The sequence below is a fragment of the Megalobrama amblycephala genome, linkage group LG16, assembly GCF_018812025.1.
Source record: "Megalobrama amblycephala isolate DHTTF-2021 linkage group LG16, ASM1881202v1, whole genome shotgun sequence".
NCBI classification, from domain to species: domain Eukaryota; kingdom Metazoa; phylum Chordata; class Actinopteri; order Cypriniformes; family Xenocyprididae; genus Megalobrama; species Megalobrama amblycephala.
This window is the reverse complement of record NC_063059.1, coordinates 43,273,298-43,297,497: the sequence shown is the minus strand read 5'-3', so window position 1 is coordinate 43,297,497 and position 24,200 is coordinate 43,273,298. Positions and strand designations below refer to the sequence as shown.

General features: G+C 41.0%; 1 protein-coding gene across 4 annotated transcripts in view; it reads left to right on the top strand.

Annotated features, from left to right (window-relative positions):
• The first annotated feature begins 3,739 nt into the window (after nucleotides 1-3,739).
• LOC125249731 (arf-GAP with Rho-GAP domain, ANK repeat and PH domain-containing protein 1) overlaps nucleotides 3,740-24,200 on the top strand; it is a 74,882-nt gene continuing 54,421 nt past the window's right edge. Inside the window, exons 1-2 of one of the 4 annotated variants that reach the window (XM_048162080.1) lie at nucleotides 3,740-3,928; nucleotides 19,227-20,108. In XM_048162080.1, the coding sequence (XP_048018037.1) occupies nucleotides 19,267-20,108 (842 nt within the window). In that variant the 5' untranslated portion in view covers nucleotides 3,740-3,928; nucleotides 19,227-19,266. Of the gene's footprint in view, nucleotides 3,929-3,963; nucleotides 4,135-5,692; nucleotides 5,838-19,226; nucleotides 20,109-24,200 lie in introns of those variants that run through there. The other 3 variants (XM_048162083.1, XM_048162081.1, XM_048162082.1) reach the window with 3 other exon arrangements.

Sequence of the window (24,200 nt, the reverse complement as noted above, 5' to 3'; positions counted from 1 at the left end):
GAGTGATGGAGGAGGTGGAGGAGGCAATTTAGGGAGCCAGGGTGGAGAAGGGAGAGTGGGGAGCCAGGACAGAGCTGAAGACTACCAGAGCGGAGCCGACGGGGCTGGAGACCTCCATGCTGGGTTAGAGAGGGTGAGGACTGCCAAGATAGAGAGCCCTGGGGCTGGCAGACTACAGAGCGCTGGGACCACCAGGCTAGAGAGACCGGGCTAGAGAATGCTGGGACTGGTGGGCTAGAGAATGCTGGGACTGGTGGGCTAGAGAATGCTGGGACTGGTGGGCTAGAGAATGCTGGGACTGGTGGACTAGAGAGCACTGGGACCACCAGGCTAGAGAGACCAGGCTAGAGAACGCTGGGACCTCCGGGCTAGAGAGACTGGGCTAGAGAACGCTGGGGCTGCCGGGCTAGAGATTGCTGGGACCGGTGGACTAGAGAGCACTGGGACCACCAGGCTAGAGAGACCAGGCTAGAGAACGCTGGGGCTGCCGGGCTAGAGATAGCTGGGACCGGTGGACTAGAGAACGCTGGGAACTCCGGGCTAGAGAGACTGGGCTAGAGAACGCTGGGACCTCCGGGTTAGAGAGACCGGGCTAGAGAATGCTGGGACTGGTGGACTAGAGAGCTCTGGGACCGGCAGACTACAGAGCACTGGGACCACCAGCCTAGAGAGACCAGGCTAGAGAACGCTGGGACCTCCGGGTTAGAGAGACTGGGCTAGAGAACGCTGGGGCCGCCGGGCTAGAGATTGCTGGGACCACCAGGCTAGAGAGACCGGGCTAGAGAATGCTGGGACCGGCAGACTACAGAGCACTGGGACCACCAGCCTAGAGAGAGACCAGGCTAGAGAACGCTGGGACCTCCGGGTTAGAGAGACTGGGCTAGAGAACGCTGGGGCTGCCGGGCTAGAGATTGCTGGGACCGGTGGACTAGAGAACGCTGGGACCTCCAGGCTAGAGAGACCGGGCTAGAGAGCGCTAGGACCAGTGGACTAGAGAGACCGGGCTAGAGAACGCTGGGACCTCCGGGCTAGAGAGACTGGGCTAGAGAACGCTGGGGCTGCCGGGCTAGAGATTGCTGGGACCGGTGGACTAGAGAGCACTGGGACCACCAGGCTAGAGAGACCAGGCTAGAGAACGCTGGGGCTGCCGGGCTAGAGATAGCTGGGACCGGTGGACTAGAGAACGCTGGGAACTCCGGGCTAGAGAGACTGGGCTAGAGAACGCTGGGACCTCCGGGTTAGAGAGACCGGGCTAGAGAATGCTGGGGCTGCCGGGCTAGAGATTGCTGGGACCGGTGGACTAGAGAACGCTGGGAACTCCGGGCTAGAGAGACTGGGCTAGAGAACGCTGGGACCTCCGGGTTAGAGAGACCGGGCTAGAGAATGCTGGGACCGGCAGACTACAGAGCACTGGGACCACCAGCCTAGAGAGAGACTGGGCTAGAGAACGCTGGGGCTGCCGGGCTAGAGATTGCTGGGACCTCCAGGCTAGAGAGACCGGGCTAGAGAGCGCTAGGACCAGTGGACTAGAGAGACCGGGCTAGAGAGTGCTGGGTCAGCCAGGCTAGACGGTGCTGGGACCTCCGGGCTAGAAAGACCAGGCTAGAGAACGCTAGGACTGGTGGTCTAAAAGCGCTGGGCTAGAGAATGCTGGGACCTCCGGTACAACTGAAACTGTTCCTCAATGATGGATTGTGTTTTATCTTTGTAAATGTGTGTGTCGGGGTGCCAGGGGTGCGGGAAGATGTTTTAGGTTGGGGGTGCTATTTTATGTACTTAATCAAAAGAAACATTTATTAAGTATATAAAACACGTCAAAACTACAAGCATATCGCAATCTACAAGCTGGAAACACTGCATAGCCCATACACCAGGACTGCACACGGGAAATACATTAGCCGCAGCGTTTAACAAATAGAAAGTATAAAATGTTTTTTTTTTTTTAAGTACATCCATGATTTACATGTTACACTTTTGAGTTACATGTCGCCTAGCCCTAGCCACAACCTACAGATATTATAATGTTTGTTATTAAAGTATCAGCAACATTCAGAAACATAAAAGCAAGCATAGGCAGTGCCGTGTGCATGATTTGGCATGGCAGAATGCGCACAACGAGTGCTCCTTTATAATCACTAAAATTTGCGTTGCATTTACTGTCCTGTAAAAACAGGGGGTGCTGCAGCACCCCCACTTCCCGCGCCTATGGTGTCGGCAGCTTTAGCGTGTGTGTGTGTCACTTCCTGTTGTTTAAGAGAGCTGTTGTAACACCACGTGAACACTACAGTAGAGTACAGTAAAACCACAAGAAAGTGCTGTGTCACTCGAATCTGTTGGGTCATTCTCAGAAAACGTTATTTGGAACGGTTCCAGCAAAACTCTGAAGAAATCATATTTCTCTCCTCAGGCCCAAAGTGTCAGAGTCATAACAGCCCTAAGCACTGACAGAACAATATTCATTCAATAGTCTTATTCTAAAACTAATTCATTATAAAACTAAAACTTCAAAAGAGCAAATTATGTTGGGTTTGCATGTTTTATGGGGACTTTCGATAGGCGTAATGGTTTTTATACTGTACAAACTGTATTTTCTATCCCCCTACCTCTAACCCTACCCATCACAGGAAACTGTCTGCATTTTTACATTTTTAAAAAGTTAACATTTCATATAATTTATAACTGTTTTTCTCATGGGGACCAAAAAATGTCAAAAATACTGGTATTACTCCTTGTGGGGACATTTGGTCCCCATTGGGGAATACCGGGTATACATACACACACACACACACACACACACACACCTCCCACCAGCACCAAACAAATAATGTGATCTGCTAAACGCGCCCACACGATGCATTAGAGCCGTGCGGCCTGCTAGACTGTGACTCACTCTCGTCCTACACTAGTCTACTGATGATGATGATGAAAAACATACTTAATATTTATTTATGAAGCAGCATTCATATGAGCAAACAGCTGAAAATGAACTACAGTGTTTTGCTGCAGCCCATTCACAGTCTCACTATTTTGATTATGTCAGCAGGATCTACATGAACTGGCTTTGTGTTTAATGGACACCCGGCTAACGGGAATGTTCTCAGAACTTTGGCTAGTTCTCTTAGTAAAGTTAATAGAACGTTTGTTCAAGGTTAATTTAGAACATATTCTTGTTAGGAGAGAAAAGGAAGGCATGTATATGCATCAACATACAGTATGCTAGTATTCCATCCCAACACAGTCTAAATTTCACTCATAGACCTGTAGCGCCGCCTAACGGCCAAAGCTTTTATAAAACTACAAAATATCTAAAAACTACATGGTCCATAAACACCAGCATATATCAGCCAGATCACAAATAAAGCACTTCTAAAGTGTAAACAGCATGGTTAGAGAAGCATGCTTGTAAAATAAATATTTTTTTGTATATTTAATTTAATTTATGTAACAAACCATGTTACTTTTCTCAGCGCTGCTTAGGATGGACCAATCACATCGAGTGTAAGGATTCGATGAGGATTTGAAAATATATCTTTTAAAAGAATCCTTAAGAATATTTCCACTTGTATACCAGATAACAATCCTTATATGTTGAAATGATTATAGTTATATCATACAAACGTGTCAAACTAGACAAACCCGCCGCGAGGTTCAGTGTGTTCCGGCTCACCGCGGGTTCCCTGAAGAATTTGACCGTTGTGTCGCATAGCAACCGCAGTTAGCGGTATTTGACGCCCAGAGTGGCGCGTCGCGTCGCGTGCAGAAGTTTCACACGCGCTCATGTGACGCGCCGCCTACGGAAGAAGTTTCTTGCAGGGTTTTTCTGTGTTTCAGTGGAGAAACGCTCGCGGACTAGTTCACAATCGTCCTGAGAAACACAACAGCCTCCAGAGCCAGAAAAACAAGCCCAGGTTCTGCCAGAGACGCTTCTGTAAGTGATTCATGAATATTCATCAGCGTGTTTGTTTGTTTTTTTGTTTGTGAGTTTATCGGCTTTACTCGAGTTTGTTGAACTGTTGCGCGCGTTTTGCGTTCAGTCAGTAAACGGACTTTATATAGAAATGAAGATTTTATCAGCACAACTCGAGAAAATCTCAGCCTGTGATTCTCCAGGAGTCTCAGAGTCACGGAAAACCGGTAAACAACCGTCATACATTAACATAACGTGTCCAGGTCATCTCTGTGGTGAATGAAGATGGTATATGAGTTTAGTTATGCTGTGAAATATTTCATCGGCTAGAAAACACTCTTGTTTTAAAAATCCGTGTCCTGTAAATGAAGATTATTTGATCAGAAAGTCTGTCTGATTCTTTTCTGATTAGTTTTCATTTGTTTTATTGACATGGTAAAAAGCATTAGTCACATATTTACATTATTCATTGACATATTTGATGTTTTTCTGTCTGTATCTCTGTTTTTGCTTTTCTGTCTGTCCCTGTTTGTCTGTTTGTCTCTCTTTCTGTTTTTCTGTCATTCTGTTTGTTTGTGTCTCTCTCTGTTTGTCTGTCTGTTTGTTTGTCTGTCTCTGTCTGTTTGTCTCTCTGTGTTTTGTTTGTTTGTTTGTCTGTCTCTGTGTTTGTTTGTTTGTCTCTGTTTGTTTGTGTTTCTCTGTTTCTTTGTCTGTTTCTTTGTCTGTCTCTCTGTTTGACTGTCTCTGTGTGTGTGTGTTTGTTTGTTTGTTTGTTTGTCTGTCTCTGTGTGTTTGTTTGCTTGTCTCTGTGTTTGTTTGTCTGTCTGTGTGTGTTTGTTTGTTTGTCTCTCTCTGCGTTTGTTTATCCGTCTGTTTGTTTGTTTGTCTGTCTCTCTCTGCGTTTGTTTATCCGTCTGTTTGTTTGTTTGTCTGTCTCTCTGTCTGTCTCTGTTTGTTTGTCTGTCTCTCTTTGTCTGTCTGTCTCTCTGTTTAATTGTTTGTTTGTTTGTTTGTTTGTTTGTTTGTCTGTCTCTCTGTTTGTTTGTTTGTCTGTCTGTTTGTCTCTCTGTTTGTTTGTTTGTTTGTTTTCTGACTGTCTCTCTGTCTTGTCTGTCTCTGTTTTTGTCTGTCTCTCTGTTTGTTTGTTTGTTTGTTTGTCTGTTTGTCTTGTCTGTCTGTTTGTTTGTTTGTCTGTTTGTTTTTCTGTCTGTCTCTCTGTTTGTCTTGTCTGTTTTTGTCTCTGTTTGTTTGTCTGTCTCTCTGTTTGTTTGTTTGTCTGTCTGTCTGTTTGTTTGTCTGTCTCTTTGTCTTTTTGTTTGACTGTCTCTGTTTGTTTGTCTGTCTCTGTTTGTTTTTTTGTTTGTTTGTCTGTCCGTCTTTTTGTTTGTCTGTCATTTTGTTTGTTTGTCTCTCTGTTTGTTTGTTTTTTTTGTCTGTCTGATTGTTTTGTTTGTCTGTCTGTCTTTTTGTTTGTCTCTGTTTTTGTCTGTTTGTTTGTTTGTCTCTCTGTTTGTCTGTCTGTCTGTCTGTCTTTTGTTTGTCTTTTTGTTTGTCTGTCTTTTTGTTTGTCTGTTTTTGTCTGTTTGTTTGTTTGTCTCTCTGTTTGTCTGTCTGTCTGTCTCTCTGTTTGTCTGTCTTTTTGTTTGTCTGTTTGTTTGTCTCTCTGTTTGTCTGTCTGTCTCTGTTTGTCTGTCTTTTTGTTTGTCTGTTTGTTTGTTTGTCTCTCTGTCTGTCTGTCTCTCTTTTTTTCTGTCTTTCTCTCTGGTTGCTCAGTTGAGAAAGAGTGTGTGAGTGGGAGAAAGAGTGTGTGAAAAGAGTGTGTGTGTGTGAGAGAGAGTGTGTGAGCGTGTTCAGATGCACTTGTCGAGCTTGAAGGAAACACTGGAGCGTGTGAGAGTGAGACAGGCTAACAGACAGACAGCTCTAGCAGGTATGTTTAAAGTGTGTGTGTGTTTGATGGATGTGGTCTTAAACCACAAGATTTCACAGGCGTTGTGGGGAAACTAATAGAGTTCTTCTTAAAGAGATACAGCGCTAATACCAGCGTGCTAAAGTGATGTTCCACATGCGGAGGGTGATTTCAGTTCCTTTAACTCACATAATAGAGATCTGTGCGACACACACAGTCATTTAACGGTGTTTGTGCTGGCTTGAGTCGAGGGGTTAACTAGTCCTGTGATGTGGCTGGAATGTTAATCAGCTTGATGTTTGTTATGAACTCAGAAGCGGGTCAGTCGTGCTCGATGTTGTTCAGTGTTCGTTTCAGCAAATGTCCGTCAACATTCCCAGTTCTTTATTTATGACCAATTCGCCACATCAGCTTTTAATCAAACACCTTTAAATGCAACTAATCGAGAGGCAGACAGCGATCTGATATATCAGCTGATATTTTGATATAATCAGATGATTAACTTTGATTAGTTTATTAACAGAAGTTGTAGTTCTTGTATCAGTTAAAACTGGATGAGAATATTTGTAATGACTTATTTTGCCATGTTTGTTTGTTAACGCTCGGCTGCTCTCTGTAAACGGAGAGCAGTAGATGCATCCATCCGTCTCTTCAGCATGTTGATTAGCTGGCCAACGCTTCACACCGCGTGCGTTTGTGTGACTTTGTAGGCATGTGTTAGTGAGACTTTAACCACAACTTAGACACTTGTTTGCTCTTTTCATCCTGTTTCTGTCTAATGTGTCGTTCTGAGCAGAATGTTTTATAGAGGCTGTGAACTGTTTCATGGCCTTTAATTACAGAGCAGACTTATTTCTCCTCCTCGTTGTTTTCTGGATTGAGTGTGCGTCTGAAGTCTGATATATTCTTCTTCTCGGACTGCACGAGGAGGTAGGACGGCATCCGTTGTTTGTGTTTACTGAGATGGGTTTTCAAACTGGGGTTCTGTTTTTATATGTCCTGCAAACAATGTTGAAGGCTATGCAAACAAATATATTGTAAATGTAACCATGTAGACTATGTTATATGTGCAGGGTTACATTACATTCTAACATTGTAACATTATAGTCTAAAAACATAAGTAAAGCAGAAGTTAAAATTACTAAATTACAGGTACTGTAGCTATTGTAAAAAATACACTTAAAATTCTACGTATGGCACATTTAATGTCCAACAACAAATATTTTAGTCAGAATTATTGCGCTCCTATTCTGACGGAGAAACAAACACAAAAATAAAATAAACAGTGCTTTTCAGGTTTTTCAGGTTGGTCTAACAGTAGTTTTCAGGTACAGAAAGTGAATAAAGAAATCAAATGTAAAAACACTGCATAAAGTCAGAAAAGCTATCCAGTCAAGAGCAGAGACTTTATTTTATTCTTTGTCTCGTTTGATTAAAGGGGACCTATAATGCCCTTTTCACGAGATTTAAGGCCCTGATATACAGTGGGTACGGAAAGTATTCAGACCCCCTTAAATTTTTCACTCTTTGTTATATTGCAGCCATTTGCTAAAATCATTTAAGTTTTATTAAAAAAGAAAAACTGAAATATCACATGGTCCAAAGTATTCAGACCCTTTGCTCAGTATTTAGTAGAAGCACCCTTTTGATCAAATACAGCCATGAGTCTTTTTGGGAAAGATGCAACAAGTTTTTCACACCTGGATTTGGGGATCCTCTGCCATTCCTCCTTGCAGATCCTCTCCAGTTCGGTCAGGTTGGATGGTAAACGTTGGTGGACAGCCATTTTTAGGTCTCTCCAGAGATGCTCAATTGGGTTTAAGTCAGGGCTCTGGCTGGGCCATTCAAGAACAGTCACGGAGTTGTTGTGAAGCCACTCCTTCGTTATTTTAGCTGTGTGCTTAGGGTCATTGACTTGTTGGAAGGTAAACCTCCGGCCCAGTCTGAGGTCCTGAGCACTCTGGAGAAGGTTTTCGTCCAGGATATCCCTGTACTTGGCCGCATTCATCTTTCTCTCGATTGCAACCAGTCGTCCTGTCCCTGCAGCTGAAAAACCCCCCCCACAGATGATGCTGCCACCACCATGCTTCACTGTTGGGACTGTATTGGACAGGTGATGAGCAGTGCCTGGTTTTCTCCACACATATCGCTTAGAATTAAGGCCAAAAGTTCCATCTTGGTCTCTTCAGACCAGAGAATCTTATTTCTCACCATCTTAGCAAACTCCATGCGGGCTTTCATGTGTCTTGCACTGAGGAGAGCTTCGGTCGGGCCACTCTGCCATAAAGCCCCGACTGGTGGAGGGCTGCAGTGATGGTTGACTTTCTACAACTTTCTCCCATCTCCCGACTGCATCTCTGGAGCTCAGCCACAGTGATCTTTGGGTTCTTCTTTACCTCTCTCACCAAGGTCTTCTCCCCAGCTCAGTTTGGCCGGACGGCCAGCTCTAGGAAGGGTTCTGGTCGTCCCAAACGTCTTCCATTTAAGGATTATGGAGGCCACTGTGCTCTTAGGAACCTTAAGTGCAGCAGAATTTTTTTTGTAACCTTGGCCAGATCTGTGCCTTGCCACAATTCTGTCTCTGAGCTCTTCAGGCAGTTCCTTTGACCTCATGATTCTCATTTGCTCTGACATGCACTGTGAGCTGTAAGGTCTTATATAGACAGGTGTGTGGATTTCCTAATCAAGTCCAATCAGTATAATCAAACACAGCTGGACTCAAATGAAGGTGTAGAACCATCTCAAGGATGATCAGAAGAAATGGACAGCACCTGAGTTAAATATATGAGTGTCACAGCAAAGGGTCTGAATACTTAGGACCATGTGATATTTTAGTTTTTCTTTTTTTAATAAATCTGCAAAAATGTCAACAATTCTGTGTTTTTCTGTCAATATGGGGTGCTGTGTACATTAATGAGGAAAAAAAAATATCTTAAATGATTTTAGCAAATGGCTGCAATATAACAAAGAGTGAAAAATTTAAGGGGGTCTGAATACTTTCCGTACCCACTGTACTTCAAAGAAAGTTCTTTTTCGTTCTTCATTTAGGGGGAAAACGAAGTTCGAAATGCGTGAGCTTCAATATACTGTAATCGAACATCTGAAACAGCCCACACTGTTGAGAGAGATGAATATGTAAATACGTGCTGTACACTTTCTTCTCAGTAACAAAATAAACACAACAAAAATGAGAAAACAGCAAGCATTTTTTTTTATAGAAAGTATAAGAAAAGCGTCTGATCATAACATGGGTATGTTAGCACAAGCTCTGCAAATTAGAACTCTTCACGTCACGTTTATTTTTATATAGGATATAAAATAGATTTTTATTCAATAGATTGCTTAAAAGCACTTAGTTTTGGCCTGATTTTGTTCTAAATTACATCACATCAGTTTGTTCTTCGATTTCGTTTGAAGTATATCAGGGCCTTAATAAGTCTCCCAGAATGTGTCTGTGAAGTTTCAGCTCAAAATACCCCACAGATCATTTATTGTAGCTTGTCAAATTTGCCCCTATTTGGGTGTGAGCAAAAACACGCCGTTTGTGTGTGTCCCTTTAAATGCAAATGAGCCGCTGCTCCCACCCCCTTTCCAGAAGAGGGCGGAGCTTTAACAGCTCAACAACAACAACAAGAATCTCACGCAGCCAAAATGAGGATTGTCAGTAACGGTGTTCAGCCTTACATTGTTCAAACCGGAGTCGACACTGATGGAGAGAAGTTACAACTTTTAGAATGCATGTTTATGTAAATTTTAGTGTTGGTGATGTCAACAACCCGCTTGTTGCTCGTTGTAGTCCCTACCAGCCGTTTGTTGTAGTCCTTAAAAAGTGATTTCTGTAAAAGAAAATATCTCCCTTTGCTCAAACAGCAACATTACACACTAACTAAAGTTAAAAATTGAAAAGTGAAATTATAATCAACCACCCCTATAAAATGAAAAACACATGCAGCAGCAGGAATATTAGGCTGCTGTCACTTTAAGACTTGATGCACGGATCCAACGTACTGTGCTTTTTCCATTCCACTACGCTACTTTTCCTTTGTTTATCAATGTCAATGCGTGCTAGATGGACGTCTGTAACTGTTGCGCTTGCATCTTGCATCTTTTGCAGTGTCTCACACATGACATGGCATTCTAAAAATGCGGCGCTCAACTCTTAAAAAACGCATTTCTAGACCTTGCGCATTGTTTTATTCCACTGACTTGCCCTTCGAACCGGCCTTTATTTCTAAACTGTTTACTTTCACTTAAGACGTAGGTTTATGAGGATACTCACCAATACGGGCATTTTGACATAATTTTCTGTGAATTCATCAGTTCAAGTGGAAAAACACCTGAAAGAGAACTCAATTCAGTATTTGCGCTCTGTCTGAGATGCAGCTTTCTGTGTGCACGCTTCATATGCATGTTACGCAATACGCACACAGACATTTCTTAAACAGCAAGTACTGAGTTGATTTCTCTAGATGGCCCCGTACCATCGGGCAGTCTTTATTGTCGATCCCTGACATGTGTATCTTAGAGCATCTGACCTCTATCAATAGTGCTGTGCTACCCGAATGTACCGCAATATACACAATCTCTAACGATAGACATTTTATGTCATCACCACGATATATATCGTCAGTCCATCCAGTTGTGGGTGAACTATTCCTTTAAGACATTGATTGACTGGACAAAGAGGCAGATGCCTTCAGTTTGATACACTCACAGGTCAAAGGTCATAGGCTGAGTATGACGATCAGTCATATGCAGGAAGTGTGAGTCGTGTGTGTGTGTGTGTGTTTGCCAGCTTTAGTGAGGATTTGAAAACTTCAGCACTAATATGAGCTCACAATCCAGAAAACGCTGGATGTTTCACTTCTCACTAACCACTTTCTCTCCCTCTGTTAAACTATAGCAAGATATGAGTAACTGTTTGCAAGGACACTCCTGTTCAGAAATGAATGATCATTAGTAGTGTTAGTTAGTGCTGCTAGTGATATGTTCAAACCTCTAGCACTAAGTATGAAAAATCCTAGGAAATTTACAAGCAAAAGTATTTAATTTATTAATTAGGCCTACTTTAAACTAGAAATTTTTATACATATTTTTTTAATACATCGCAGACAAAATACAATGTCTCTATCACTCAAGTCTCTGAATGACAACAATAAGACAGAAGCAACAGAAGTGATAATACCACATCCATAATACCGGAATAATAATCTTATGCATACTGTGGCTCAGTGATTGGATTGAACGAGCTCTTTCTCATGAATAAATGCAGAGAAGCGCTCAGAACCGGGGTGACATGGATTCGGGCCTCTCCCGCCCCTGAGCCTAACTATCACACACTCCGAGGCCTGAATCTACTTCAGATTCTGTGACCTAGTTTAGACTTTGCTTTTCAAAATGAAAGCATTGTATCAAATTGCTCTGAAAAATGCATAACATTTTTCAGATCAGGCATATCATTATGAGCACTGACAGAAGTGAATAACACTGATGATCTCTTCGTCACGGCACCTGTTAGTGGGTGGATATATTAGGCAACAAGTGAACATTTTGTCCTCAAAGTTGATGTGTTAGAAGCAGGAAAAATGGGCAAGCATAAGGATTTGAGCGAGTTTGACAAGGATCAAATGTGTGATGGCTAGACGACTGGATCAGAGCATCTCCAAAACTGCAGCTCTTGTGGGGTGTTCCCGGTCTGCAGTGGTCAGGATCAATCAAAAGTGCTCCAAGGAAGGAACAGTGGAGAACCGGCGACAGGGTCATGGGCGGACAAGGTGTGGTCCGATCCAACAGACGAGCTCCTGTAGCTCAAACTGCTCCAGAAGTTAATGCTGGTTCTGATAGAAAGGTGTCAGAATACACAGTTTGTTGCGTATGGAGCTGCATAGCTGCAGACCAGTCAGGGTGCCCATGCTGACCCCTGTCCACCGCCCAAAGAGCCAACAGTGGACACGTGAGCATCAGATCTGGACCACGGGCAATGGAAGAAGATGTCCTGGTCTGATAAATCAGGTGGATGGCCGGGTGCGAGTGCTTCACTTACCTGGGAAACACATGGCACCAGGATGCACTATGGGAAGAAGGCGAGCCGGCGGAGGCAGTGTGATGATCTGGGCAATGTTCTGCTGGGAAACCTTGGGTCCTGCCATCCATGTGGATGTTACTTTGACACGTACCACCTACCTAAGCATTGTTGAGACCATGTACACCCTTTCATGGAAACGGTGGTGGCTGGTGGTGGTGGCTGTGGCTCTTTCAGCAGGATAATGCACAAATATGGTTCAGGAATGGTTTGAGGAGCACAACAACGAGTTTGAGGTGTTGACTTGACCTCCAAATTCCCCAGATCTCGATCCAATCGAGCATCTGTGGGATGTGCTGAACAAACAAGTCCGATCCATGGAGGATCCACCTCACAACTTACAGGACTTAAAGGACCTGCTGCTAACATCTTGGTGCAGATACCACAGCACACCTTCAGGGGTCTAGAGGAGTCCATGCCTCGACGGGTCAGGGCTGTTTTGGCAGCAACACAATATTAGGAAGATGGTCATAATGATCGGTGTATCTGTTCACATCTCAAAAAATGTGTTCTTTAGAGGGTTAATGAAATCATGGCCTTTTGAGGGTTACATTTTTAAGGACTTTTTAATTCGCACAATAATTGTTACTGTTCGCAGGCATGTATTTTAAGTCTGAAAAGTGGTATTCAGATACATAGTGTCAGCTTCGGTCTCGTTCGGCATGTTTTTCTACTATTGAAGATGCACATGCACGTTCTCCACCAGTCTTGGGATGCACTACTCATAGTCTTGCACGATGTTTAGGATGGTTAGTATGTGCATTGGGATGCAGACAGTGATTTATAATCCTGGTACTTTCCGATTCATGTTCAGATGAGCTTGTGCTGTGTGTGTGTGTGTGTGTGTGTTCATGTTCCTGGTCTTTCTGCAAACACATGTGACCTGAAGATCCAGTCATGAATGTGGAGTGTCTAGTTTTTCATCATTGAGGATTTTCAGGTGTGTGTTTGTGTGTGTTGAGGGTTTTATTTAACATGCAGATGTTTATCTTAATTATCAGAGTGTACTATATGTTAAAAATATCTTTAAGGCCAGACATTTTGTCTTTTTTTTTTTTTTGTTCAGCAAAATACATTTCACACATTTCACACACCCTGCCATTTCACACTCTTAAGTGTTTGTTTGCATTTAACAGATGCACTTCCTGGTAAAATGATACTTTTAAATGAGGAAGCAACTAAAAAGAGAGTTTGATTGTTGATTATGTGTGTGTGTGAGAGAGAATTTGATTTGCTGATACAGTTTTTAATGATTATATTGAACTAGATGTGATCACCGAGACCATAATTAGCTTTGAGCTCACGAGTTTAGTTTGATATCTGATGAGTATCTTTTTATAGTTCCTGATTTGAGCTAATTATAATATGAAATGAAGGAAGTGCCTTCAGCCGAAAATGATTCATGAGCGCTTCATGTAAAGCACATGCAGCGTCTGACATGATCCCTGCAGTATTGGTCACTTTTGCACTAGTCAAACTGTGGGCTATTTTCGATTAACAGATCTGGCAACCCTGCTTATGAATGTGATTCTTGCTCGGTGTCTTTTAAGCAACCGCGGCCGATTGCTTCAGCCATGTGTCACAACTTTAAAAAAGCAGTTGTAGTGTAAACGTACACCAAGTTAAAGCTTGCGCACTACTAAAAATGTGAGTGTTGCACCATTAAACTTAGTGGTCGGATTAAAATGGCATCAATAAGCTTGCATTTAACCTGAAAGACATCCTGTAGACAGATATTGAGTAAGTTGATAAATCTTGTGTCGAATCTTCACCGTCAACACTTCTGAGGTGGTTTGAGGACCTGTCTGTCTCTCTCGTTCAGAACATGAGTGGGCCGAAAGCTTCAGTCACTTCTTCCAAAACAAGTTCTGCAGCACAGCGTCAGTTTATTGTAATGATTAATGGAACGGCTTGAGGCGTTTAAAGTCAAACATAATGTAGAGTGACTTAAGAAACACACTGCACTGCTCTATTATGCTATTTTAAAGATTGCTACAATAGTTTTAAATGCATCCAAGGTCAAAAAACACTTTAATTGTCTCAAAATATCCACTGCAGCATCAGCTCTTTTCTCTCAGTGTCTGAAACAGTTTGTTCGAAGATTCAGCGTCTCTAAACTCTGCCTTTCTGAGAGCCTGGTCTGCTCTGATTGGTCAGAAACCAAACGCTCATTAGCATATCTGAATCTCAGCACAGTGATTCGAACAGTAACAATGGCGTTGGTTTCACCGTATCAATCTAAAGTGGATTTGCTTTGGCAGCAGAAAACTTGACATGAACAACACGAACCAAACTCTTCCAGTCTCGGATACAACTACAGTGATTGAGGGCGGGGCTTAGAGACGCTGTTCAGCCAGTGAAGACCATAGGTGGGCATTATGCAAATGAATTACATTGTAGGTATGTAACTGGAAGTGAGACTGGAATCACTATCGACTCGTTTTGGCAGTTCAGAATCGCTTCTTTCTTTTAGGAGACAGTAACTTTATTTGCTCTTTGATCTTTGAAACTTTGCAGAGCTTTTACATTCACAAACCGCTCTGTTACACGCTACATGAAAGGGAATATCTGAAATAAGCACTTTAATGTTCTCACTGTTCAGTGTACCACACACAGCAGATATCTATAGTTCATCTGACTGATAATGAACTCAACTGGAAAAATGATCTGAGCAGGAACAGGAAATTACATGCAGGAAATGAGCTTTTTTTGAAATGCTGAAATGTCTTTATGATGTGGGCATTGATATTGGTGTGTGTTTTACTGCGGAATAAGTCAAAATCAAAGACAAATATACGAGCAGGGTTGATACGTAACAAGTGCCAAATTGGAGCTAAACTGTTTTTAGTGAGTAAATGTAATGGTGTTATTTGGAAGCTGGGCACTTTATTAGGTGCTATTATTAGGTTGTGCAGCACTTTTTCCTAAAATGAAAGTTGTTTAAAAAAAGGAACTTGATTTACGTTTTAAAAGATAAATTATTAATGCATTATATTAAATTGTTAAAAGTGTATGCATTCATTTAATTACCACTGTTTTTGATGATAAATTTGTATTAAAAAACAAAAAACACAGAATCCACAAAAAGTAAAACAGAAAATGCAGAATTTCTGAAATTAGATAGTACGTTTCGTTTAATACGTTTAATTCAGTTGCTTAGACATACTTTTTAATTATTAAAATTTAATTAAATAATTTAAAAACAGAATCTAGAAAAACTGAATTTGTGGGAAAATGAAACGGATTCAACAGAGACTTGCTCTTGACATTTGGATGAGCTCATGTGAATATCATTGCTCTTGTGAGAGAAACTGCTTGTGATGTTCCTCATTTGTAAGTCACTCTGCATAAAGGCATCTTCTGAATGTCTGAATGCACATCTGAATCTGCTCAAGTAAACGTGTGGGATGCCTGAGGTTCTTTTGCTCCAGGAACTCTGTGTGTGATTTTCCCCCACATGTGTTCATCAAAATGAAAATATGAGGAAGAAAATTACAGTGAATGTTCAAAGCATGCGAGTTCAGTTTCACTGAGAGATAGAGACGCGCTCATGTTACACTGTGTTTAAGCATTTTTTTTTCAAAAATCCTTTAAATACAAAGTAAATCACATGCCATGTGATCAATTCAATAACAACATGTCAACAACAAACAAAATGAAAGAACAGACAATAATGATAATATTAATAGTAAATAAGATGGATGGATGGATTGACAGAAATAGATAGATAGACGGATGGATGGACGGAGATGGATGGACGGATATGGATGGACGGAGATGGATGGATGGATAGACATAGAAATAGATAGCCGGATGGATGGACAGTTAGATAGACAATGCATGGATGGACAGATAGATGGACGGATGGATAGATGGACAGTTAGATAGACAGATGGATGGATGGATAGATAGACGGATGGATAGATGAATAGATAGATATATAGACAGACAGATGGATAGATGGATGGATAGATAAATGGATGGATGGATGGATGGATAGATAGACAAAGAGATGGATGGATGGACAGATAGATGGACGGATGGATAGATGGACAGTTAGATAGACAGATGGATGGATGGATAGATAGACGGATGGATAGATGAATAGATAGATATATAGACAGACAGATGGATAGATGGATGGATAGATAAATGGATGGATGGATGGATGGATAGATAGACAGATAGACAAAGAGATGGATGGATGGACAGATAGATGGACGGATGGATAGATGGATAGATAGACAGACAGACAGATGGATAGACGGATGGATGGATAGATGGATGGATGGATGGATGGACAGATAGACAAAGAGATGGATGGACAGTTAGATAGACAGATGGATGGATGGATGGATAGATAGACGGATGGATAGATGAATAGATAGATATATAGATGGATGGATGGATAGATGGATGGATAGATAAATGGATGGATGGATGGATGGATAGATAGACAAAGAGATGGATGGATGGACAGTTAGATAGACGGATGGATGGATGGATAGACGGATGTATAGATGAATAGATAGATAGACAGACAGATGGATAGACAGATGGATGGATGGATGGACAGATAGACAAAGAGATGGATGGACAGTTAGATAGACAGATGGATGGATGATAGATAGACGGATGGATAGATGAATAGATAGATATATAGATAGATGGATGGATGGATGGACAGATAGACAAAGAGATGGATGGACAGTTAGATAGACAGATGGATGGATGGATAGATAGACGGATGGATAGATGAATAGATAGATATATAGATGGATGGACGGATAGATGGATGGATGGATAGATGGATAGATAGACAGACGGATGGATGGATGGATGGATGGATGGATGGATGGATGGACAGATAGACAAAGAGATGGATGGATGGATAGATGGACGGATGGATAGATGGATAGATAGACAGACGGATGGATGGATGGATGGATGGATGGATGGATGGATGGATGGATGGACAGATAGATGGACGGATGGATAGATGGATAGATAGACAGACGGATGGATGGATGGATGGATGGACAGATAGACAGAGATGGATGGACAGTTAGATAGACGGATGTATAGATGAATAGATAGATAGACAGACAGATGGATAGACAGATGGATGGATGGATGGATGGACAGATAGACAAAGAGATGGATGGACAGTTAGATAGACAGATGGATGGATGGATAGATAGACGGATGGATAGATGAATAGATAGATATATAGATGGATGGATGGATAGATGGATGGATAGATAAATGGATGGATGGATGGATGGATAGATAGACAAAGAGATGGATGGATGGACAGATAGATGGACGGATGGATGGACGGAGATGGATGGACGGAGATGGATGGATGGACAGTTAGATAGACAATGCATGGATGGACAGATAGATGGACGGATGGATAGATGGACAGTTAGATAGACAGATGGATGGATGGATAGATAGACGGATGGATAGATGAATAGATAGATATATAGACAGACAGATGGATAGATGGATGGATAGATAAATGGATGGATGGATAGATAGACAAAGAGATGGATGGATGGACAGATAGATGGACGGATGGATAGATGGATAGATAGACAGACAGACAGATGGATAGATGGATGGATGGATGGACAGATAGACAAAGAGATGGATGGACAGTTAGATAGACAGATGGATGGATGGATAGATAGACGGATGGATAGATGAATAGATAGATATATAGACAGACAGATGGATAGATGGATGGATAGATAAATGGATGGATGGATGGATGGATGGATGGATGGATGGATGGATGGATAGACAAAGAGATGGATGGATGGACAGATAGATGGACGGATGGATAGATGGATAGATAGACAGACAGACAGATGGATAGACGGATGGTTGGATAGATGGATGGATGGATGGACAGATAGACAAAGAGATGGATGGACAGTTAGATAGACAGATGGATGGATGATAGATAGACGGATGGATAGATGAATAGATAGATATATAGATAGATGGATGGATGGATGGACAGATAGACAAAGAGATGGATGGACAGTTAGATAGACAGATGGATGGATGGATAGATAGACGGATGGATAGATGAATAGATAGATATATAGATGGATGGACGGATGGATGGATGGATGGATAGATGGATGGATGGATGGATGGATGGATGGATGGATGGACAGATAGACAAAGAGATGGATGGATGGATAGATGGACGGATGGATAGATGGATAGATAGACAGACGGATGGATGGATGATGGATGGATGGATGGATGGACAGATAGATGGACGGATGGATAGATGGATAGATAGACAGACGGATGGATGGATGGATGGATGGACAGATAGACAGAGATGGATGGACAGTTAGATAGACGGATGGATGGATAGACGGATGTATAGATGAATAGATAGATAGATAGACAGATGGATGGATGGATGGATGGATGGATGGACAGATAGACAAAGGGATGGATGGATGGATGGATGGATGGATTGATGGATTGATGGATGGATGGATAGACGGATAGATAGATGAATAGATAGATAGATAGACAGATGGATAGACGGATGGATGGATAGATGAATGGATGGATGGATGGATGGACAGATAGACAAAGAGATGGATGGACAGATAGATGGATAGATGGACAATTAGACGAAGAGAGACAGATGGATAGACGGATTGATAGATAGATGGATGGATGGACAGATAGACAGAGATGGATGGACAGATAGATGGATGGATGGACAGATTAGATGGATGGACAGATAGATGGATAGATGGACAATTAGACGAAGAGAGACAGATGGATAGACAGATTCATGGATGGATGGATGGATGGATGGACAGATAGAGATGGATGGACAGATTAGACGAAGAGATGGATGGATGGATCGACAGATGGATGGACAGAGAAATAGATGGATAGATAGATGGATGGATAGGTAGATAGACAGGGAAGATAAAGATAAGTCAGTACTGTCAGTAATAGTAAGGGTATCATTAGCAATCATCTCGATCATATACATTAAACTAACCTCTTCATCACCCTTTACTTTCATTTCATTAGTCTTATTAATAAATATGTGATTTTTTTTTCTTTCTTTTTAAATGCTGCTTTTCACCATTTTAGGAGCTTCCTCAGTGTCTGCGGTGATCGTGAAGAGAGCAGTGATCATTCTGCTGCTTATAGAGCAAAACACTTTAGATTCTCTGCTTGATGAAAACATCTGAAGTTTATCATTGATGACGATGTTATTGATTTCTCTCTCTCTCTCTCTCTCTCTCTCTCTCTCTCTCTCTGTCTCTCAAAAGACGTCTTATTCCAGTCCCGATGACTCCCTAACCTCATCCCATGGAGAAGAAGTCCTGCAGTGTAGTCCTGCAGCATTCCAGAGGGATCGGCGGCGTTCCAGTCATGACCTCCGTCCCGCTGGAAGGATCCCAGCCTGTGCTGGAGTGGCTGAACGGCCTCCGGCTCGACCAGTACTGCTCGGCGTTCCAGGAGGCTGGGCTGGGAACGCTGTGGGAGTGTCAGGATTTAACCCCGGCGAAGCTGCAGCGGATGGGCGTGGCTCTGCCCGGCCACAGGAAGCGGATTCTCGGCAGCCTGCGCAAGCTCTTCCCCTCGGAGGCGGGGATGGAGGAAGATGACGAGCGAGAGGACGAAAGACCCGTCGCCAGAGAGAGGACGAAATTCAGAGGCAGGGAGACCGAAAACAAGCGGCTGCCTCCCGTCCCCCCGCGGGTCATGCCCAATCGACCTCCCGTTCCCTTCACGCCCGGCTCGGTAACCACAGCAACGGCTCCGGAGCTGAAGGAAACGCCCACACCTGCTGAACGAGCCAAGCCCGTCCCCACTCCGAGGCCACGCCCAGAACACCTGCCTCTTAAAGGGCCGGCGCAGCAACTCCAGAAGAGCGAGAGCAAACGATCCCCTGATTCCCCCACTCCCTCATCCTCTTCCTCATCCTCATCGGAGCGCTTCCACCTGTACGAGCAGTGTTCGTCTCCCGCTCAGGGAGACACGGGCGCTCCTCCTCTTCCTCCTAAGAGCTACGCTGTGGGCGTCACTAAAGAGCCCACGGTAACCCCTCAGGTCCCGTACAGACCCCCTGTTCCACCTCCTCGTGTGTCCGTCTGCAGCAGGACTACAATTCCCAGAAGTACGTCATCCGGAAGCCCGCCTGCTTTCAGGTACGGCACACACTATATCTGACTAAGATGAGATTTTATATAGTTTATACTCTTTATTATGTACAGAAGTGAACATCTGAAGAGTTTGGTTCCAAAACACGATAAACGGCATTTTAAAAAAAAATAGTTTCCGCCAAAATTTAGTATTGTATCTGTTTATTAATTTTGCGCAAAATGTACTATCCGTCGTGTTATTCTGTCATGTTTTCTCCCTTTCTTTCCAAAACGTGACAAACGCCAGTCTGCAGAACGCGATATATCCGCTCAACCAATCACAGCGCTCCATTCCACGCTCTGTAAACAGTAACGGCGGTGCTCTGAATACACCCGGCATCCTAGTTTTCCTTATCTACTTTGTACTTTGTGATCAACAAAAACAGAAAAATGAATGATTTTGACGGCATTGAACCTCGAACTGTAATCATTTATGAGAGAAGATGAAGAAGATGAGGCACTCGGTCAAGCTGTTGCTTGTTCCACGGCCGCATCAAACTTCTGTCACGGTCCACAAAACTGAATCATGGGCAGTTTTTAAAAGCCGTTTTTGATACCAATGTACTCGGCAAACGTGTTTACTTTACCCATGTGCTAATGACAAATAATTCATTTATAACATTAACAAGATGTACGGCCCTATGAAATCCATTTTATTTTTTCCCAAATTCCATTTTATTTTTTCCCAAATTCCGTTTTTTTCCGTTTGAATTTTTCTGGATTCTGTTTTTTTCAGTTTGATTTTTTTTTTTTTGACTCCATTTTAATGGTTAAATTAAATTTTAGTAATCAAAAAGATAATTAATTGAAATAATGAATCTTGTCCAATTTACCAACAATTTATTAAAAAAAAAATAATTTTTTAGGGCTCTATGATATATATTTTATTCTTTCCCCTCAAATTAATTTTTTTTTTTTTTTTTTTTTACCAAATTCTGTTTTCTGGATTCCATTTTAATGGTTTAATTACATTTTAATAATCAAAAAGCATGTCATTCTTAAAGACAACAAGATTTTATTAATTAAAAAATACATATTTATGAAATGTTTAGTTTTTCCAGAAATTCTGTTGCGTATTTTAATTTTTCCGGCAATCAAACAAACGCATACCATTAAATTTATCTTTTAATCATGAAATTATTAAACATTGTGCTGCACAACAGAGCTTTACTGTTAAAATTAAAACATGGAAGAAAAACTTAAAAATATATTTTAATAATTAAATTAATTTATCTAAATTCTACTGTACGACAGTAATATGTTTCTGTCAAGTTAAATCGAACTTTTATTTTGAAGGATGCCGAGAGCTTTGAGGTTCTCTGTGTTTATGATGATAGTTTTCTCAAACGGAGAGGTTAAATGTTCAGAGCGGATCTGGAGATGAATTTCTGAATTTCATGCGTTCATATAGTATGGAAAAGGATTAGGGCCAAGCAATAATAAAAAAAATAAAACCATCTCGAGATTAAAGTTGTTAAATTTCGAGAAAAAAAACTCGTTAAATTTCGAGAAAAAAGTCGAGATAAAATGTTGAGAATAATGTCCTTCAATTACGAGAAAAAAGTCGTTAAATTGCGAAAACAAAGTTGTTAAATTATGAGAAAAATGTTGTTAAATTTTGAGGAAAAAGTCGAGATAAAATGTTGAGAATAAAGTCATTAAATTATGAGAAAAAAGTTGTTAAATTACGAGAACAAATTCGTTAAATTACGAGAACAAATTCGTTAAATTATGAGAAAAATGTCGTTAAATTTCAAGAAAAAGTCGAGATAAAATGTTGAGAATAAAGTCATTAAATTATGAGAAAAAAGTTGTTAAATTACGAGAACAAATTCGTTAAATTACGAGAACAAATTCGTTAAATTGTGAGAAAAATGTCGTTAAATTACGAATTTGTTCTCATAATTTAACAACTTTTTTCTCGTAATTTAATGACTTTATTCTCATAATTTAATTAGTTTATTCTCAACATTTTATCTCGACTTTTTCTCGAAATTTAACAACTTTAATCTCGAGATGGTTTTATTTTTTATTATTGATTGGCCCTAATCCTCTTCCGTAATATAGTGAGGCGACTGAAGACGAAAACACCGCGAGCGTCGCGCGTGTGGTAAATGAAACCGCGCCTCCGCGTCATTCATTTCAGAGGCACACAGGCACGCAGGATTCATATTTAAATAGTCTTCTTGCGGTTTAATATTCATGGACACTAGTCTATATCGAGATTTGATTTAAGTGTACTGACCTGCTTTTTATTCATTCATCAAAAATTGGACAAATTCCGTGACATTCCGCGTTATATAGTAAATTCCGTTTTTATGACTGGATTCCGCGATTCCGTCTGCGTTTTACAAGATTTACAAAGTTTAGACTCTGTCATATATGTGAATCAACTTACTTTGTTGTGTATTTTCAATATAAAAAATTACTTTTATATTGATGGATTAATTGCATTTATTTTTTTTAAAAACGTGTCATGGATTTATTGCATTTTGGGGGGAAAAAAATCCGTTTTTATAATAAACCTTTTAAAATCAAAATTTTAATTTTTAAAATTTAAATTTTTAATGTTTTTATAACCAAAAGATGAACGTTTGAAACAGAAAATAGTGGTTTTCATCTTGCAACACATTTTTACTCAAATGAATCAAAATGGAGTTATTGCGTTTTGGAGCCAAACTCCTCATATTTAGACAGGCTGTGAACCCAGTTTGAACAGTCCAGTACAAACGGCAGCTGTCACATTTGCTAGGTGACGAGAACAATCCTCCGTAGGCTAGACCGTCCCATTCAGCAACGCTCGGTTTGACCTTCATGACCTTTGAAGGCGTGGCCTCTGAACGGGGACACAGCTAGTGTGTTCTGTTGTTTACTGCATATTTCAGCAAATGTTCTGAATTGCACACATACTGCAGGAACAGTGAACACTGCACACACTGTGCACTTGCACAAACGCTGGTGTTTGTATTTCCTGTGACTTGAGGTCATTGAGTCATGTGGCCTGCAGACCATCACAAGGGTCAAACGGACCAGTGGAAATGATTCAGCTGGAAAATGACGTGTTCTTCCAGGCAGTGGGAGTGTGTTCGGTTATTGTGATTCAGCACAACATCATCACAGACTCTTGGATTGTGACGGTGAGAGCGCCGCCCTCTGGTGGTCAGAGGAGCCGCACCTCACACGGTTTGTTAGGAGATGATCTTCAGTCTCATATTAGATCATCCCGCTCCAAAGAGAAACACAAAACCTGTGAAAACGTGTTGATAAAAAGATTGAATCCAGTATTTGGTGCTAATATGGAGAGTTGAGCCCTGCGTTCAGTCCTGTAGTTTTAGTGTTTGCTTGAACGCACGTGAACACTAGATGTCAGCAGTTCTCTTGTGATCGGTCTGTGTTGTTTCCTCAAACGATAAGCCGCTGACCCACAATCCCATGCGAGACGCCTCCTCCACACACACAAGAGCGGCTGTATTCCCACAAGTGACTTGAAACGAGTTTTGGTGACTTTCCAGAAGGATCTTTTACTGTCGGCATGTGATTCATTTCCTTGAGAAATTATAGTTGTAGATTCCCATTTCTAAGAAGTCTTATCAGACGTTATTTCTGTGGTAATTAAACTTTTAAATTGCTTTAATTACTTTGCAAAACAAAAAACAAATCTCATTCTTATTAATGCATCTGATTATTTTACATTTCAGTTTGTTTCTCAATAATGCTCATTATATAGTAATGCATTTTTTATTATTTTACAATATATAGCCTAAATATAATATAATTATTTTTATTTTTTAATTTCTAACAAAGATTGCTGTAATAATTATTTTAATGGCAATTAAGCTCTCAAATTGTAATTACTTTATTATTAATGCATCTGAATATTTTACCTTTGAGTTTGTTTCTCAATAATGCTCATTATATAGTAATTTTTATTATTATTATTATATAATTTATAATATAATATAATATAATATAATACAATTATTTTTATATTTATTTAAATTTTTTAATTTCTTAATTTCTAATAAAGATTGTTGTATTAATGATTATTTTCATGGCAATTAAGCTCTCAAATTATTATTACTTTGCAAAAAAAACAAC